This window comes from Aegilops tauschii, chromosome 1 (genome assembly GCF_002575655.3).
Source record: "Aegilops tauschii subsp. strangulata cultivar AL8/78 chromosome 1, Aet v6.0, whole genome shotgun sequence".
In the NCBI taxonomy this organism is placed as follows: domain Eukaryota; kingdom Viridiplantae; phylum Streptophyta; class Magnoliopsida; order Poales; family Poaceae; genus Aegilops; species Aegilops tauschii.
In genome coordinates, this window is record NC_053035.3 from 360022411 (window position 1) to 360036172 (window position 13762).

General features: G+C 53.2%; 1 protein-coding gene across 1 annotated transcript; it reads right to left on the reverse strand.

The window, feature by feature from the left end:
- Positions 1-3772: 3772 nt before the first annotated feature.
- LOC123496863 (uncharacterized) lies at positions 3773-4423 on the reverse strand. Its single transcript, XM_045232246.2, has one exon. The coding sequence runs from the start codon at positions 4421-4423 to the stop codon at positions 3986-3988; it is 438 nt and encodes a 145-aa protein (XP_045088181.2). The 3' UTR covers positions 3773-3985.
- Positions 4424-13762: the final 9339 nt, after the last annotated feature.

A 13762-nucleotide genomic window follows, 5' to 3' on the forward strand; every position in this document is an offset into this window, starting at 1 on the left:
TTCACCTGTAGAACAGATCATACCATATTTTGTTATGTGCTTGTAATTAACTGGCTTAGTTACCCCTGACTGCAATCGTGTGCGGCACTGTGATGTAACGGGATCGTTCTGTGCCATAGAAGATCCGGCGAATGAGTCCTCCTGTGCCAGATCCGAGGCAGATCTACCTACACCAGCAGTTTTGGCAGGTTCTGCAGCTAGGTGATCTTCTGTGGCTCGCGGCTGAGGCGTTGGAGAAGAGTCCGACGCAGAAGATCCCACCCGACCAGCGGCCACGGGCTGGCAGGGATCTGCACCTAATCCCGCGCCTGCCGTAGCTGGGCCCGCGCCAGTAGATCGCCCCGCGTCACGCCGCTTGTAGACAGCCGGCTGGCTGCCGAAGCGCGAGCAGACCGGGCCGATGGGAGCAGGGCGCGTGGCAGTCCCTGATTGGCGCGGACTGGTGGAGCCGCTACCGCCAACCACAACTGGCCGCGTGGCCAGCGCGGAGCCGGTCGCTGCGGGCGCGCCGGATGCTGTCGCGCCAGGATCCAAGGCGGATCCGCCTGCCGCTGCTGCCATGCTGGATCCTGAGGCGGATTCGCCTGCCGCAGCTGGTGCACCGGATCACGAGGCAGATCTGCTCCCTCCACCGTGACACATGCGATATGGACAGTGTGTTGCACTGTTTTCTTCATTTTCTTCACTGTTTTCTCCGCTCTGATCTCCTGGGGCATCACAAAGCTCATGCAGATGGTTAGGAGGATTAGTCAACAAATGATCATCGCAGTTATTGTGCCCCCTTGATCATAACCAGAAAGGTGAGGTGGAACAAGGAGAATTTCTTTGCGAAGTAAGGCGCCGGTGTTGGGATGTAGATCAGCAAAAGGGAACTTTGTCTCATCGAAAACAACATCTCTGGAGATGTAGACACGACCAGTAGAGATGTCCAAGCACTTGACACCCTTGTGCTGAGCGCTATACCCAAGAAACGCACACTGTTTGGAGCGAAACATAAGCTGTGGTTGTTGTAAGGACGGAGATTTGGCCAGCAAGCGCATCCAAACACACGAAGAGATTTATAATCTGGTTTTGTGTGGAGAAGCCGTTCTATGGGAGTTTCATTGTTGATAACTCTACTAGGTAGCATGTTGATGATGTGAACGGCAGTAAGGAACGCTTCGTCCCAAAATTTTAAGGGCATCGAAGCTCCGGCCAAGAGAGCAAGGCTAACCTCGACAATGTGCCTATGCTTGCGTTCTGCAGACCCGTTTTGTTGGTGAGCGTGAGGGCATGACACATGATGGGAAATTCCTAGTGTTTGGAAGGAGTTTAATTTTTCGTATTCTCCTCCCCAGTCTGATTGGACAGCAAGAATTTTTCTGTCAAATTGGCATTCAACAAGCGCCTGAAAGTTTTTAAAGACTTGGAACACGTCTGACCTCTTTTTGAGAAGGTAAAGCCAGGAAAACTTGCTATAGTCATCAATAAAGCTAACGTAGTATGTGTGTCTACCAACGGAGCTTGGGGCAGGACCCCACACATCAGAAAAAATTAACTGCAATGGTTGAGTAGAAACACTGGTGGACACGGGATAAGGGAGTTGATGACTTTTTGCTCTCTGAAAAGAGTCACAAATGGTTTCAACATTGCGCTCACCAACAAACGGGAGCTTATTCTTTTTAAGTAAACGATCAACTAAGGAAAATGAAGCATTCCCTAAACGGTCGTGCCATCTTGTGGCTGAAAGCTTGATAGCACCACAAGCTTGTTTATTGTATCTTCGAAGCTCCGGAATCAACGGATAGAGGCCTCGAACGCATCTACCTCGATAGAGAGTTTTCCTCGTGACCCGATCCTTGATCAAAAAGAAGAAGGGGTGAAACTCAATATAAACATGATTGTCAAGGGTGATACGATGGACAGATAGAAGATTCTTGTCGGTGCTAGGGACATGCAAAATTTTCCTAAGATGAAACTGTCTACGTGGGGTACGAAAAACTGAATGACCAATGTGACGTATCCTCATACCTGCACCGCTTGCGGTGTGGATCTGGTCCTTGCCATGATACTTCTCCTTGAGCGTGACCTTCTCTAGTTCGCCGGTGAGATGATTTATCGCGCCGCTGTCAAGATACCAGTTGGTATCGACATCGTACGAGCCATCATCAGCAGCAGTGATCTTTTCTTCATCTTCAGAGGAAGCCTCGTCCTCATCAAACCGGTACCATCTGTCCGTCGCCGTGTGGCCCGGCTTGCCGCAGATCTGGCAGCGCACCGCGTCCGGGCGCGATCTGGAAGACCCGCCGCGGCGGCCCCTGGTGTTGGTGGAGTTGGTCCGTCCGCGGGAGTTGGACCCGCCGCTGCTGCCGCCGCTCCCTTGCTTGCCCTTGGAGCGAGGCAGGCCACGATGACGGGAGTAGCCACCGCGCCCACGCACTGCTGCGTTAGCCGACGACTTGAAGCCGCCCGATCCCTGGTACTGTGCCACCCTCTGATCAAAATTACTAAGCATTGCAAAGAGCTCATCGAGGGATACCGGGGAGGTTCGGGCGTCGAGGGCGGAGACGAGCGGCTGGTAATCCATGTCGAGGCCGTGGAGGATGTAGGAGATGAGTTCATCGTCCTGGAGAGGCTTCCCGGCGGCGGCCAGTTCATCTGCGAAGCCGCGCATCTCGGCGAAGTAGGTGGCGACGCTCTTGTTGCCCTTTTGCGCGTTCACCAGATAGGTTCTGATGTTGTTGACGCGACTGAGCGACTGCGAGGAGAACATCCCGACAGTGCCGTCCAGAGCTCGCGCACTGTGGTGATCGCGGTCACCTGCACGAGCACCTCCTTGGTGAGGTTGTTCAGCAGGTACCCGAGCACCTGCTGGTCCTCTCGCACCCAGATGGCGTGGAGAGGGTTTGTCGCAGTCGATTCCTTCCCATCTTTGTCCTTGTGGAGAGGATCCTGGCCGGCTCCGGTATAGCGCCGTCGACGTAGCCGAAGACGCCCGTGCCCCTCAGCTGCGGCGTGATCTGTGCGTGCCAGAGGACGTAGTTGGTGCGGGAGAGCCTCTCCGTGACTTGGCCGTTGAGGCTAGCCTGGGAGGCACCAGAGGAGGACGACATGATTTGCACTGGATGGAGTTTTAGGGTTTAGACGTTGTGGAAGAGAAGGGCTCTGATTACCATGTGCGATGGCGGAAAGCGTCGTACCTCAACTCGAGGGGACGCCTTACGTGTTTATAGGCAGGGGCGCACCTCCCTGATAGCGCATACAGTTTAGATTACATTTTGGAGAGAAAGCTAGATAGAGATAAGATTACAAAGGGAAGATAGACTCTAGCTAACTACCTAACCGAACTATCAAGATATGCATAGCAAGATATGGTGCGGCAGCCCCTTGTCACGTACACAGCAATATGGTGTTTGACAAGGACATGTGGTTTACAATCTTCAGAAGGTTCACCTACGTGTTGCACGTGAGATGTTTTGGATTAGTTTATTTTGACAAAAGAGATAAGATGCACAAATTGATAGGTTGAGCCAGATTCAATTGAGGATTTCGTGTGTAAAATACAATGTAAGACGGGGAACACTTATAAAATCTAGCTTAACCTATCATTTGTGAAAAAAATACATGGTTTTACCACATAATCTACTTGATGCTGACACAGAGTGTTCTTTAACAACTTTGACTTTGAGAACATGGTTTAATAGAGCTATCATTACATATTTGCACGCTTACACCAATGTATATATACATATATATTGCATGAATAGTATAAGTACAATCACCATGGGTCATATATGACATTGTTTCTACTGCAATAACATAAATCTAGATATCTTTTTTTGAGGGGCATAAATCTAGATATATAAGTGTTGGGATCCAGCTATAAGTTATGTATCGAGCCCTATTTATATATCTGGGTACCTCCATGATATATGTGGCTTCTTTTTTAGTTAATTCGTATAGTACCATACTACTGGCATCATGCATGCATGGCAATCGTCGGCGTCTAGGGGGAGGTCTTGGTGTTTTGACCGGCGTATGGCGGCGGGCCGGGTGCAGGCTTGGGGGGTGCCGGCTTGGGTGCGGGCGGCCCGGGTGGCGTTGGCGGCTTGGGAGCCGGCGGCGAGGGCGTGAGGCCGCAGCGGATCATGCAGACGATGCTCTTCTGGTTGCAGCTGATGACGCAGAGCGGCAGGTCGGGGCCCTTGCCCATGCACCCGAACGCGCAGCTCATCACCGACGTGAAGCACCCGAACATGCACTGCATCATCCCGTTCAGGTCCGGGTCCGCCTCGTCCGCCATTGGGTGCTCCGCCGTCATTGCCGCCATGGAGAAGTGCTCCGCGGCGTGAACGGGCCTCGGGGCGGCTGCGGCGGCCTGCAGGTCGGCGAGGCCGGCCAGGACGACGAGGGCGACGAGGAGGGCACAGCTGGTGGTAGCCATGCTGCTGCTGTGTGTGGTGATCGGTCGATGGGTTTGTGTAGTGAGCTGTTCACTGATGAGATGGTTTTTATAGGGGGCCTGGCTGGGTTTAGCGTGGCGTATCGCCCTCGACTTGCATTTTTGGTGTGTTCTGCTGTTGCTTTTCCGCGCACGCAAGCGGACACACACGATGTGGGTGACCAGCGTATGGATGCATGCATGGAATATGTGTGAACGAAGAAATATATGTACGTATACTACTGGAGTAGTTAGCAAAAAATGTTTGTTGGACAATAAGTGAATGGCGTTTATTTTGCTGTTGATTATGTCACGCCATTTTATTGGAAATCTTACAATATATGTCACCGAAGCATAACATCGAGGCAATGTCGACCTTCGTGTCCATTGAGCATGGCGAGAAGTTTGGCAGCGTGGTCAGTGGCAGCCTGGCAGGAAGGACGGCGTCCATAGCAAGATCATGGCCCTCATGGGTTCAGCGTTTGCCTAAGAAAGGGATTTTTTTTTGTTTTGGAAATGGAGGCATGCCCCCGGCCTCTACATTTGCTTGCAGCCATATTATTAATAATCCGAACAAAATCGTCAAAAAGGTCTTACAGCTCACAAACGGAGCAAAACAAAGTGAACAAAAGGAAAATAACATGCTGACATGATCAACCGATATGATAATAAGAAGGATAAGCTCCCTAGACTTCTATCCTATTATGCGAGCGCCATCCGAACCGGTTGAATATAGCCCGAGCTACCATCTTCCATTGGTTGCACCCAGTGACCAAAGGCTCCCTGGAGTCCATAGGAGTGAATAAGGACTACGTACGGATCCAAACTGTAGCCCTGAAGATAACCTGCAAGAAAGTTAAAGTGTGTTGTCTGTTAAAAATCATGTCATTCCTGCAGTTCCATATAGCCCATAATAATGCACATATTCCAATCCGAATATGAGCCGCAGTACTCTGCTCAACTCCAGCTAACCACTGTTGGGGAACGTAGTAATTTCAAAAAATTTCCTACGCACACGCAAGATCATGGTGATGCATAGCAACGAGAAGGGAGAGTGTTGTCCACGTACCCTCGTAGACCGAAAGCGGAAGCGTTAGCACAACGCGGTTGATGTAGTCGTACGTCTTCACGATCCGACCGATCAAGTACCGAATGCACGGCACCTCCGAGTTCAGCACACGTTCAGCCCGATGACGTCCCTCGAACTCCGATCCAGCCGAGTGTTGAGGGAGAGTTTCGTCAGCATGACGGCGTGGTGACGATGATGATGTTCTACCGACGCAGGGCTTCGCCTAAGCACCGCTACAATATTATCGAGGTGGATTATGGTGGAGGGGGCACCGCACACGGCTAAGAGATCAAGAGATCAATTGTTGTGTCTATGGGGTGCCCCCTGCCCCCGTATATAAAGGAGCAAGGGAGAGGCCGGCCCTAGAGGGGGCGCGCCAAGTGTGGGGAGTCCTACTAGGACTCCCAAGTCCTAGTAGGATTCCCCTTTCCTTTCCGGAGTAGGAGAGAAGAAAAGAGGGGGAGAGGGAGAAGGAAAAGGGGCTCCACCCCTTGTCCAATTCGGACCAGAGGGGGGGGCGCCTCCTTCCTTTTGGCCTCTCTCCTCTATTCCCGTATGGCCCAATAAGGCCCAATACTTCTCCCGGTGAATTCCCGTAACTCCCCGGTACTCCGAAAATACCCGAATCACTCGGAACCTATCCGATGTCCGAATATAGTCGTCCAATATATCGATCTTTACGTCTCGACCATTTCGAGACTCCTCGTCATGTCCCCGATCTCATCCGGGACTCCGAACTACATTCGGTATATCAAATCACATAACTCATAATACAAATCGTCATCGAACTTTAAGCGTGCGGACCCTACGGGTTCGAGAACTATGTAGACATGACCAAGACATGTCTCCGGTCAATAACCAATAGCGGAACCTGGATGCTCATATTGGCTCCTACATACTCTACGAAGATCTTTATCGGTCAAACCGCATAACAACATACGTTGTTCCCTTTGTCACCGGTATGTTACTTGCCCGAGATTCGATCGTCGGTATCTCAATACCTAGTTCAATCTCGTTACCGGCAAGTCTCTTTACTCGTTCCGTAATACATCATACCGCAACTAACTCATAACTCATTAGTTACAATGCTTGCAAAGCTTATAGTGATGTGCATTACCGAGTGGGCCCAGAGATACCTCTCCGACAATCGGAGTGACAAATCCTAATATCGAAATACGCCAACCCAACAAGTACCTTCGGAGACACCTGTAGAGCACATTTATAATCACCCAGTTACGTTGTGACGTTTGGTAGCACACAAAGTGTTCCTCCGGTAAACGGGAGTTGCATAATCTCATAGTCATAGGAACATGTATAAGTCATGAAGAAAGCAATAGCAGAATACTAAACGATCAAGTGCTAAGCTAACGGAATGGGTCAAGTCAATCACATCATTCTCCTAATGAGGTGATCTCGTTAATCAAATGACAACTCATGTCCATGGCTAGGAAACTTAACCATCTTTGATTCAACGAGCTAGTCAAGTAGAGGCATACTTGTGACACTATGTTTGTCTATGTATTCACACATGTATCAAGTTTCCGGTTAATACAATTCTAGCATGAATAATAAACATTTACCATGAAATAAGGAAATAAATAATAACTTTATTATTGCCTCTAGGGCATATTTCCTTCAACCACGTCCCAAACAAAGACGCAATATGAACTGGAGGGCTAATGTTGAAGGCTATATGACTCGTTCTCCAAAGTAATTTGGCAAGTGGGCAATCAAGAAATAAGTGTTGTATTGTTTCATCATGATCACAAAAACAACATCGTGAGCTACCTACCCACCGCCTTGTAATTAAGTTATCCTTTGTGAGTATCACTTGTTTGTGGACAAACCACATAAAAATTTTAATACGCAAAGGAACCTTGACCTTCCAAATGTGTAACGACCTTGAGAGTGGGCTAGAATTAATCAAATCCGTATAAAAAGATTTTACCGTAAAAGTCTCATTCTTAGTTAACTTCCATTGTGACGCATCCGGTTGATCGGAGAGTTGAACGTCTATCAGTCTCTGAACCAAATGCATCCAGGCGGTCCATCTCGCACCAACTAACACCCGTCTGAACTGGATGTTCAAGGGAATAGTTTGAAACACTGTGCCTACATAATCCTCCTTACGTTATACAATATTATAAAGGGTGGCAATAGCAATGCTTATTATCAGTTAGGGTCAGGCACTTGGTTGTTACCGCTGTTGAAATTCCTTGTTTGCTGGAGTTTGATTATTCTGAGGTTTGGATCTAATTGTGTTACTAAAAGGAGTACATACCACTCTGCCGGAGGCCTCTTGTTGCAGAAATGAATTGTTCTAGGTATCAATGATACAGTACTTTTTTTTTTGCGGGGGTAGATACCACTGGCACATGAGGTGGAGCGCCAAAGAACTTGTTTGTGTGGCCAGCTCTTGCCTAGCTTGGAGCATGAGCTTTTTTGGTGCTTTACCAAAGACCTTGGAGGGCAATCTCATAACACAATCAAACTGTCGTTGAAAACGTTGCACGGGGAGCATGATCGTGGTGAGAAAGTGATCAAGAGGGGAGGGCTGAAAAGGCATTGCGGGCTATACGCATAGGACTAGTACACGGTCTCAACTTTGTCAAAGGAGAAAGGCATGAACCTGGTGTGTAGGGCAAATCCATCGCTTATCTCAGAAAACTTTTGGTCCCGCGGCTATGTTACCCCCACACAGCTGGAAGAAAAGATCGATGTTTCCGCGGGTTTTGTGAACCCTGGTCTACCCGGGGTAGTGGTGGTTACGATGGCACCCAATGCCACAGGTTCTTGATGATCTCAAATTACTGCTCTAGTGCTATTGGCAAGAGCCTGAATTTGCAAGTCGCGTTAGTCGATTTTGGAGAGCGTAGCCCCAAGGCGAGGAACAACTAGGCGGGGCCACCGACAAGGCCAAACCGGAAGCGACATGGAGCATCGGATGACGTGGCTGTGATGTTGCCAGTGGAGGGGAGTTCAAGGTTGACTGATTCGGGTCCACTTCCCCCGCACTTTGTTTGTTTATTGGAGGCGCCCCCCCCCCCTCCCCTAGCGCCCCCCTCCCCCCTTGCGCGCTGCGCTGGTCGCCACTCCGGTGCCGGCGGCCACCCCTCTCGCCGCCCTCCACTCCGGAGGCGGCGCCCACCTCCCCGCGCGCCATGGCGTCTAGGGTCTCCCTCTCCGGCTCGTTTTCGTCTGACTCCGACGCTCCCATGGCCTCTCCGCCTCGCGTGGAGCGCCCGCCTCCCTCCCCTTCCCCCGCACCGCCGCGGCCGCAGCTCCGGTCCACCATCGTTGTCCCCGAGATCTTGGGCACCCCGTTCGGGCTGGTGGTTCAGGGAGGCGCGGCGGCGGGGCCCTCCCGCGCTCCGGCTTCTCGCCCGGTGCATGGTGGATGGAAGACCAAGCAGGCTCGGCGCCCTCGCGTGGCGCCAGCGCGCGCTCCGCGCCTTCCTCGTCGCCGGCAGGATGGGAGGCAGCGCGCGCTGACCGCTGCTCGTCCTCCTCCCACTTCCAAGCTGCCGGTGGAGCTCTACGGCTGCTGCTATAATTGCGGCAGTGAAGGCCACATCTTCAGGGAATGTACCAACCCTACGCTCTGTGTCCGGTGCCGTGGACCTGGCCACACCTCGCGTGGTTGCACCCGGCCGCGCAGTCCATCCCCGGTGGAGCAGCCGCCACGCCCGCCGCCTGCTCGCCGGTCCGGGGTGGCCGCGGTTTTGCCCGTGCTGCTGCCGGCCTCGCCCAGGCGCTCGCCTTCGGTCCTGCCGCCCCCGCTGCCGGGCCCTCCGCCGCCTGGCGCGATGCGGCTGTGGAGTCAGGTGGTGCAGGAGCCGCCTGCGGCGCGGCCACTGTCAGGGGAAGGCGCGGCCGGCCCGGCATTCTCGGTGCCTTTCGCTTCGCCGGAGGGCCTGGTCCCTCGGGCGGGGCCTGGTGGCGATGAGTTGGTGGAGGCATGCTTCTTGGAGGCTGCTGAGGACACAAGGTTGCTCGAGGCGGAACTGGCAAGGGCTGTGCTGGTCACCGTCATTGGTACTAGGCCGGTGGTGGATGTCGGCTCGGCGGCGCGCGCGCTGCACGCAGAGTTTGGCATCGGGCCGGCGGAGATGTCTATTCGCCGCTTCTTCCCTGAGGACTTCCTGGTACTCTGCCACGACGGGGCTCTCCGTGAGCGCATGGTGCGCGCCGGGCATGCGAGCGCGTCCTGGTTTGAGCTTTCCCTGCGGCCATGGCTTCGGCAAGCCGAAGCAACGGCGGCCTCCATACCATTTCTGGTGCCAATCTCGCTGAGGGGCGTGCCTGCCCATGCTTGGAGCCAGCGGACGGCGATCACGGTCCTACGGGGCCTGGGGTATGTCGTCGGAGTGGAGGAAGAGACGACGAACAGGGCGGACATGGCGGACTTCAGGGTTTGGCTGCGCACGGACAGACCAAGCCAGATTCCAAGGCGGCGCATTCTCTTCATCGACGAGCCCAGGCGATCACTATGGTCGGAGGCGGATGGACGGCGTTCTGCTGCTCCGCGGTGCTCTATAGCCCTCTGCTATCCTATCGACATCACCGTGCTGGCGGACGGCGTGCTGGCGGATGGTGGGGAGGCGCCACCCCCGTCACCTCCCTCTTCCCCATCCGCGGGGGACGGCAGCCATGGCCCTGGGCCTGCTGGTCGGGGGAGTCGCGGAGGCCACGATCACTGCGCGGCGGGCACTGGTGGAGGCTCGGCGAGCACGAAGGAATCTATGACGGCGGTGGTGCCGCCGGCGGGCACGCGCGCGCATGTTCAAACTAGAGGCGAGCCGGGGAGTCGCGTGGTCAGCAACAACTGCGTGCCCAACGTCAGCGGATCCCCTGCGGGCCCGGTGGATCAGCTGCTCGGCGGTGATTGGCAGCTGGGCGCCAGCGGGTCCCATACGCGGGCCCAAGATGCTGCTGAGGTGACCGTTGGTTTCCCCCCATCGGTGCAGCTGGCCAGATGGCGTTAGATGCATGATTCGGGGCCGGCTGCTTTGTGGGTGGAGGGGCCCAGTGCTTTGGAGCTGGCGCCATGCAGGGCTCAGGACCGGAGTGAGTCAGTCCAAATTGGCTCCATGCGCATCCGTCTTTTGGGCCTGCCCGAGGAGGATTCGGCCAGCATTGCGATTGGCGGCGATTCGGAACTGTTGTCGCTGTCCTGCAGTGGGACCGTGGGAAACGCACAAGTGGAGGCCTGGGATTTCTTCCAGGTCAGTTTGTCCGGTGTGGACTGCAGCCCGCCACCAACCCCAAGGGCTGGCATGTCTCCACAGGGTGGGATTCTGGCCCCTCTTGAGGAGGAGACCGACTGGGCACTGGATCCCAGGCCATGCACGCCTGCGGAGGGGGTGCTGGTGGCCCCGCAGGGCATCGATGGGGCGGACCGGGCGAGTGATCCGAGGCCATGCACGTCCATACCCATGCAGGCTGGGGACGCGGGCGAATTTCACGTGGATGTGGGTGTTTTTTGTGCAGATTTGCGCAGGCCGCTCTCCCCGGTCCTGCCGAGACCCGCTGCTCGTGCTATTCCTAACCCAAGCAGGCAGGCAAGAAAGATGCAAAGGCTGGAGGCCACGCCTAGGCGCAGTGCAAGAATTGCCAAACATGCTGCTTCGAAACAACAGCAAGTGCTTATTAGAAAGCTATGTCTAGCGCATGAGGGCGAGGCAATCTCGGATGATGCGCTACGGATGTACGTGAACTTGTTCTCCCGCCCCCTCTCGGATGCACACATCGCAGCGGTGCTAGCCCTGTTCGGTTGGGAGTCACCTCCGGTGCCTCTGGTGGACGGACCGTGTGTGGTCTAGCTGCTTGGTCAACTTGGTGGTTGTGTAGACAGTCTCTATGAGTATGCAACCGTTGAAAGTGCTCGTGTGGAACGTCCGGGGTCTCAACGCTCGAGCGAGGAGGAATGCGCTTTTACAGGTCGTGGTGGCAGCCAATCCGGCCATCATCTGTCTTCAAGAAACTAAGCTACAAGATGTATCAGTGAACATCGTTCGGGAATTGTCTCGGAAATAAATATGAAAGTTTCTTCTACTTGCCGGCCGTGGGTACTCATGGTGGGATTTTGGTAGCTTGGGACGAGTCTGTTACCCACCTATCTAACCCGCACTACACTAGTTAAGAGCACAGAGGATGAGCAGGCTTGGTGGCTTACATGTGTTTACGGGCCACAAGATGAAGCGGACAAGATTGAGTTCATGCAAGACTTGGTGGATATCCGGGACCTGCACGCGGGGCCTTGGTTGGTTGCTGGTGACTTCAACCTCTTGGCGCGGCAGGAGGACAAGAGCAATGCATTGATTAACCGGAGGATGTTGGGGAGATTTCGATCCAAGTTAAACGTGTTGGAGCTCAAGGAGCTATATCTCAATGGGAGGCGCTATACATGGTCCAATGAGAGGCAAAATACTACACTGGAAAGAATCGATCACGTTTTTGTCTCAAATGAGTGGGATGAAGCATTCCCATCCTGTCTTCTCTCCGCCTTAGGGACGGCGATCTCCGACCACTGCCCACTCATGTTGGACATGAACACTGAGATTTGCATGCGGAAGAGATTCAAGTTTGAAGCTTTTTGGACAAAAGCGGAGGGTTTCATGGACACGGTGCAGGCGGCTTGGGATTCGACACCGGAGGCGTCGAATGACTACCTCACGCTCCATAACAAGCTGCGAGCCACGGCTATTAGTCTTCAGAGGTGGAGTGCTCGTTGGATTGGAAATGTCAAACTGCAAATTGCAATTGCCATGGAAGTGATAAAACAGCTGGATGTTGCTATGGACACTAGAGCGCTATCGGCTGCGGAGAGGGATTTGAGGAGTCGTTTGAAGAAAAAGCTACTTGGACTGTGTTCTCTTGAGAGAACAATTGCGCGGCAACGGTCTCGAATGCTGCAGCTGCGTGAGGGTGATGGGAGTACCAGGCTGTTTCACCAGCAAGCGAGCCATCGGCAAAGAAAGAACCTACTTCGATCGGTGAAGTATAACGGGACCATTTACACCGGGTAGGAGGAGGTGGCGTCAGCGGTGGATGCCTACTATGGCGCGGCTTTTGGCACTACGGAATCAAGGAACTACACCCTAAATCTCCAGGATCTGGGCTTGCCACATCTCGATCTATCACAGCTGGAAGAGCCATTTTCTTCGGAGGAGGTGGAAAAAGTAATCACGAATATGCCCCCGAACAAAGCACCAGGGCCGGATGGGTTCACGAGCCGGTTCTATGCATCTTGCTGGAACATCATTAAGAGAGATTTTATGAAGGCAATGAACTGCTTCTACAATGGGGACGTCCGAGGTTTGGCTGCGATCAACAAATCCCTTGTCACTCTTTTGCCCAAGAAGGACGGTGCCTTGGAGGTGGCTGACTTTAGGTCGATTAGCCTCATCCATGGGGCAATAAAGATCTTTGAGAAGGTGCTCGCTTGTAGGTTGGTGACACAACTTCCGAAACTCGTGGGAAATCACCAAAGTGCCTTCGTCAAGGGTAGATCTCTGCATGATAACTTCATGTTGGTCCAAAGCACGGCTCGAAGACTAAATGCCCTAAAATTGCCTACGGTGCTACTAAAGCTCGATATCTCAAAGGCATTTGACTCTGTACAATGGCCATTCTTAATTGAGGTGATGCAACAACTTGGCTTCGGCCCAAGGTGGAGATCATGGATTTGTGGAATACTTGCAACATCCACCACCAAAATCATGGGGGACCTCGGGGACACCATATACAGTTGCAAGGGGTTCAGGCAAGGGTTCCCGATTTCGCCAATGCTCTTTATTCTTACAATGGAGCCACTGCAGAGGCTGTTTGATCGGGCCACGAGTAGGGGTATTCTGGAACCCTTGGCCTGGAGAGGACTGAGGCAACGTCTGTCCATCTTTGCGGATGACGTGGTGCTGTTCATCAAACCTACACCGGTGGAACTTGAGGTTAGCAAGCGTATTTTCGACATGTTTGGGGAGGCGTCAGGATTGCGGATAAATATGAGAAAATCAGCGGCCCTCCCGATAAGATGTAACGATCAGGAAATCAACATGGCAAGTGAGGAGCTGGGTTGTCCACGAGGGTCGTTTCCTATTAAGTACTTGGGATTGCCTCTGGCTTTGAGAAAGCAAACACCGGCGCAGTTGCAGTACTTGGTTGATCAGATGGCAAATTGCCTACCTAAGTGGAAGGCAGCCCTTATGCCGAAGAGTGGACGGCTTACTTTGGTACAGTCTGTGCTATGCGCCATGCCCATCCATGCAATGATG